Raw genomic sequence first — 6,000 nt, forward strand, 5'->3', positions numbered from 1 at the left:
ATTACTCTTAAACGTCACGTTTTTCTAAATGCGCGGGGAAACAATGCAGGGCATGGAGCAACATCAACACCGCCGTGGGGAGAACGCGCAAACTTTCAAACGCACGGGCGTCAGGGGTCGGGATCGAACCCACGACCCTCCTGCGTACCAGGCGAGGTAGTTAACATCTCCTAGCCACCGTGATGATGATGATGATGAGAGAGAGACACGCAAACTCCAAATACACAGCAACAGGCGTCAGGGGTCGGGATCGAACCCACGACCCTCCTGCGTACCGGGCGAGGTAGTTAACATCTCCTAGCCACCGTGATGATGATGATGATGAGAGAGAGACACGCAAACTCCAAATACACAGCAACAGGCGTCAGGGTTGGGATCGAACCCACGACCTCCTGCGTACCGGGCGAGGTAGCTAACGTCTCCTAGCCACCGTGATGATGATGATGATGAGAGAGAGACACACAAACTCCAAATACACAGCAACAGGCGTCAGGGGTCGGGATCGAACCCCCGACCCTCCTGTGTACCAGGCGAGGTAGTTAACGTCTCCTAGCCAACGCGGTCCACCTGCCCTAGGCACGCACACCTAGGACGAGCCGCTTTTCATCGCGACGTGACGGACGTACCGCCTCTTGCGTTCCTGGGGCAAGCGCTGCCTAACCATCGTTATCGTCAATGACTAAGCAGAGCGCCGCACCGTACTTCTGACGTCAAACGCCGGTTGAAAAGCGCAAGCGGAATTCGTGCTCGGCGATCAATGTGGACATCGGAGGATTGAGATCGTTTTAAGTAAAATAAGCGGCGCGATTGGTTTACAGATCGGAGCCAGGCGATACACGGGGCCATGATCCACAGCTGAAACGAATACCTTGACCTTGGCGGTGTCACTTGACCATGACCAAGTTGACTGACCTTGCAATAGCATCCTCTATGCTTGACCTTGTTGAACCTGTCCAGTTTCACCACGACCCACTTGACCTTGTCCAAGTTGACCCCAAGCGTGACCCAATGGCTCCTGGACTTGGCCCAGTGGACAGAGAGATTGCCTTGGCTGACTCAGGCCCTGATTAGGTTGACCTCGGCCTTGCCCCAGCAGACCATGGGCGTGCCCTGACAGTCCCTGGCCCTGCTCGGGTTGATGCTGACCCTGTTTTGGCTGAGTCTGACCTCGGCCCAATTGGGGTTTTTTTTTCCCGTCGTGATATTGGCTCTGCCCTGGCTGATTGTGGCCTTGAATTGCCACTCCGTCACCTTCCCCCGGCTGACCCTGCCCTTTATTACCCCAACCTTGAGTCGATGGCCCCTGCCCTGGCTGATTGTGGCCTTGAATTGCCACTCCGTCGCCTTCCCCCGGCTGACCCTGCCCTTTATTACCCCAACCTTGAACCGATGGCCCCTGGATTTGCCCCCTAGATTGACCTTCACCTTGTCCCATCTGACACCACCCGTGACCCAACATCACCTGGAATGGCCCCGTTTGACCGCGACCTTGCCCTGGCTGACTCTGGCCACGGCTCGATGGCTCCCGGACCTGCCTAGATTGACGGTGACCTCGTTCATTCTCTGAAACACTGCCCAAGATGCACCGTATTTTGAAGTCGGGGAGCGTGGAAAAACTGCTGCCCAAATTTCGGCCGAAGGTTTCATTGTCGTTCCCCTCCATGTTGTATTCTTTGCACACTCCTCAGATAGCCGTCTTCCTGCATGACGCACAGACACCGTGTACGTGCACGCAAGAAAAAAAACAAATGTGGAATTTATTAAGACAGCACCACTGCTGCAGAGCAATCCAGATGGCACCAGCGAGATCTCTCGGCAAAGCAACTTACAAGTTTAAATGGGAATCATTTTTTTTTTAATTGCCACCGCCCGTCTGTTTACGCTGTAGCGTTAATGGAGGTGGGGGCAAACAGCGTTGTTGCTGCAATTTTTACATTTTTTAAAAATACGAATGCAACAAGTTTCCCAATACGTCAATCGGTAATTGTATTTTCATGGTGTTACTGTATTGATTTTGTGCTTTGCTGCACTGACAATGAGAATCTAGATTCATTTGTCGATTTAAAGCTTTCGTGACTGCAAGGATTCATCTTCTTTGGTTCTTTCGGTAAAGTCACCATCACGTAGAATGAGAAAATAATAAATTGATCAAATAAAATAACACAATAAAATTCTCACGACGTTTCGGCCACAACACAAGTGGCCTTCATCAGGTGAAGGGACGAGACTGTCTGGAGGACAGCGCTGCAGCGAGCGCTGTCCCTTCACCTGATGAAGGCCACTTGTGTTGTGGCCGAAACGTCGTGAGAATTTTATCGTGTTATTTTATTTTATTAATTTATTAATTTATTCTCATTCTACGTGGTGGTGACTTTACCGAAAGAACCAAAGAAGATGAATCTAGCTTAACATCAAAGTTCTTCAACTGGAGTTCCCTCAACGTAAGGCCTACCCCGTGCTCCTGATCATTGTGACCACACAATGCTATAATTAGCTGACACGTGCCTATTGATCCAAGAGCCACATCGAGTGAAACATTTTTTTCTTAAGTGTCCTGCATTTAGTTTTTATTTTATTTTAAGATGTAATAACAGTTGTGCTTATTATTGTTATCATACACGTGTGGGAGGAAATCGCAGCACCGGGAGAAAACTCCACGTGGCGTGCGAGGGGGAAACACTCAATCCCCCCCCAAAGAGATGGAAAGTGATGGCGATTTGAATACTTGCTGCCACTGCCTTCACCTGGCGTGCCCAGGGTATGGCCATCCCCTCGACGCCCACGGGAATAGAATTTCACAACATGTTGACATGTTTACACCAAACAATAACACAAAGATCCCACACCGTGTAGCCTGTAACAGGCTGTAGGGGCAAGTGCTGTTAGCGAGCAGCAGCTATGAAGGCTACCGGCACTGTGGCACACGAGGGGGGTGGGTGGCCAGCACCACGCCCGGCCGCCTTTGTCTCCCCAGTGCTAGCGATGTTTTACTACTACACACCGCTACACCAGCTACTCATTTGAGGCTGAGTCGACCTAGGGGAGTCCCAGAACCGGTTTAGATAATCGTCGCCGGCGGTGTTGGAAGGCCCGAAGTGAATCACTCAACAACAACAACACGGTGTGGTGATTAGACCACTAAGCTAGACACATTGTCAAGGCCCCAAGGGAATCACTCAACAACAACAACAAGGTGTGGTGATTAGACCACTAAGCTAGACGCATTGTCAAGGCCCCAAGTGAATCACTCAACAACAAGGTGTGGTGATTAGACCACTAAGCTAGACACATTGTCAAGGCCCCAAGTGAATCACTCAACAACAACAACACAGTGTGGTGATTAGACCACTAAGTTAGACACATTGTCAAGGCCCCAAGTGAATCACTCAACAACAACACGGAGTGGTGATTAGACCACTAAGCTAGACACATTGTCAAGGCCCCAAGTGAATCACTCAACAACAACAACACAGTGTGGTGATTAGACCACTAAGCTAGACACATTGTCAAGGCCCCAAGTGAATCACTCAACAACACGGAGTGGTGATTAGACCACTAAGCTAGACACATTGTCAAGGCCCCAAGTGAATCACTCAACAACACGGTGTGGTGATTAGACCACTAAGCTAGACACATTGTCAAGGCCCCAAGTGAATCACTCAACAACAACAACACCACGGTGTGGTGATTAGACCACTAAGCTAGACACATTGTCAAGGCCCCAAGTGAATCACTCAACAATCTCTCTCTGTAATGATGATGATGATGATCGTGAACAATGTCTCTCTGTAATGATGATGATGATTGTGAACAATCTCTCTCTGTAATGATGATGATCGTGAACAATGTCTCTCTGTAATGATGATGATGATCGTGAACAATCTCTCTCTGTAATGATGATGATCGTGAACAATGTCTCTCTGTAATGATGATCGTGAACAATCTCTCTCTCTGTAATAATGATGATCGTGAACAATCTCTCTCTGTAATGATGATGATCGTGAACAATCTCTCTCTGTAATGATGATCGTGAACAATCTCTCTCTGTAATGATGATGATCGTGAACAATCTCTCTCTGTAATGATGATGATCGTGAACAATGTCTCTCTGTAATGATGATGATCGTGAACAATCTCTCTCTGTAATGATGATGATCGTGAACAATGTATCTCTGTAATGATGATGATCGTGAACAATGTATCTCTGTAATGATGATGATCGTGAACAATCTCTCTCTGTAATGATGATGATCGTGAACAATCTCTCTCTGTAATGATGATGATCGTAAACAATCTCTCTCTCTAATGATGATGATCGTGAACAATCTCTCTCTGTAATGATGATCGTGAACAATCTCTCTCTCTGTAATGATGATGATGATCGTGACGTCTGGCACAGATGATGATAGAGTTAGGCCCAAATCAACCTTCGGCGATGCTTTGATCCGCCGGCGATTGTAAGCGCAGGAGTCGCCTCGATTGTTGCGGCCTGTACGCCTTGCGGTATACTTCGTACAACTACAGACTCCTAAAGCAACTTAACGAGACGTGAAAGTTAAAACTTTTAAAAATAAAACCAAGCCGCGCTGCGTGAGTAGAATAGTGACGCTCGCGCGCCAAGAATCGACTCTTTAAATCGAGAGCAAAGGAATCGAAGGTTGTAGATTCCTTTAGAATCGGCCTATTCCCGTTTAATCGATGCCACAGACGCTCACTGGATATCGATTCTCGCCGGTCGTGCACCGTGCGATAAAGGTCCGTTACCCGAAACGTCGCCTATTAAATATTATTCCCCCCCTTTTTAAAGCCGGAGTTAACGACGACTGACGCCGTTGAGTTCGGGTTTGGCTAATTGTGTTGTGTGCCCGTTGCCCCACTGCCAAACGCAGCGCCACCAAATCACGTGGTTAAGTAATCGATTTCAAATCGATAATCGCAAATCGAAACGACGATTTTCCAGCAGCGGCTTGGGGGCCATCGACTGAGGCGAACGTCACCGGTGGCGTTCACGTTCTGTGTGTGTGTCTGTGTGTATGTATGTGTGTGTATGTGTGTATGTATGTGTGTGTCTGTGTGTGTGTCTGTGTGTATGTATGTGTCTGTGTGTGTGTGTCTGTGTGTGTGTGTCTGTGTGTATGTGTGTGTCTGTGTGCGGTAGTGTAGCGGTTAGCGCGCTGCGCTATGAACCTGGCGACCCGGGTTCGATTCCCGCTCACGGCCAACACCAGTGACGATTATCTGAACCGGTCCCGGGCCTCCCCTAGGTCGACTCAGCCTCAAATGAGTACCTGGTGCGGTGTGTAAACATCGCGACTGGGGAGACAAAGGCGGTCGGGCGTGGTGCTGGCCACCCACCCCCTCGTGTACCGTTCCGGCCTTCATAGGTGCTCGCTAACAGCACTTGCCCCTACAGTCTGTTGAGGCTATACGGGGGATCTTTGTCTTTGTTTGTGTGTCTGTGTGTGTGTGTCTGTGTGTATGTATGTGTGTGTGTCTGTGTGTGTCTGTGTGTGTGTATGTGTGTGTGTATGTGTGTCTGTATGTGTGTCTGTGTGTGTGTATGTGTGTGTCTGTGTGTGTGTGTCTGTGTGTGTGTGTATGTCTGTGTGTGTGTGTGTGGTTAGTGCGCTGCTCTACCAACATAACGACCCGAGTTTGATTCCCGCTCACAGCCAACACCCAGTGACGATTATTTGAACCGGTTCTGGGCCTCCCCTAGGTCGACTCAGCCTCAAGAGAGTACCCGGTGTGATGTGCAAACATCATTACTGGGGAGACAAAGGCGGTCGGGCGCGGTGCTGGCCACCCACCCCCTCGTGTACCGTTCCGGCCTTCATAGGTGGTGCTGCTACTTGCTAACAGCACTTGCCCCAACAGTCTGTTAAGGCTACACGGGGGACCTTTGTCTTTGTATTACCACCCGGAAGTCACGGAGCTTTTGAGGCTCCGAGCCACGTGGGGATCCACAACAGCGTCAGGTGGTGCCACTCACAGGTGAGA

The 6,000-nt window shown here is 49.4% G+C and overlaps 1 protein-coding gene across 1 annotated transcript in view; it reads right to left on the reverse strand.

The window, feature by feature from the left end:
- LOC142908917 (uncharacterized) overlaps window positions 1–4,518 on the reverse strand; it is a 44,767-nt gene extending 40,249 nt beyond the window's left edge. Inside the window, exons 1-2 of the mRNA XM_076059577.1 lie at window positions 4,428–4,518; window positions 1,587–1,700 (exon numbers count right to left, since the gene is read on the reverse strand). Of these exons, the coding sequence (XP_075915692.1) occupies window positions 1,587–1,647 (61 nt within the window). The 5' untranslated portion in view covers window positions 1,648–1,700; window positions 4,428–4,518. The remainder of the gene's footprint in view (window positions 1–1,586; window positions 1,701–4,427) is intronic.
- Window positions 4,519–6,000: the final 1,482 nt, after the last annotated feature.

Source organism: Petromyzon marinus, unplaced genomic scaffold, assembly GCF_048934315.1.
Source record: "Petromyzon marinus isolate PM22_M1 ecotype Great Lakes invasive population unplaced genomic scaffold, UKy_Petmar_22M1.pri1.0 PM_G_Scaffold_11, whole genome shotgun sequence".
Classification (NCBI taxonomy): Eukaryota; Metazoa; Chordata; class Hyperoartia; order Petromyzontiformes; family Petromyzontidae; genus Petromyzon; species Petromyzon marinus.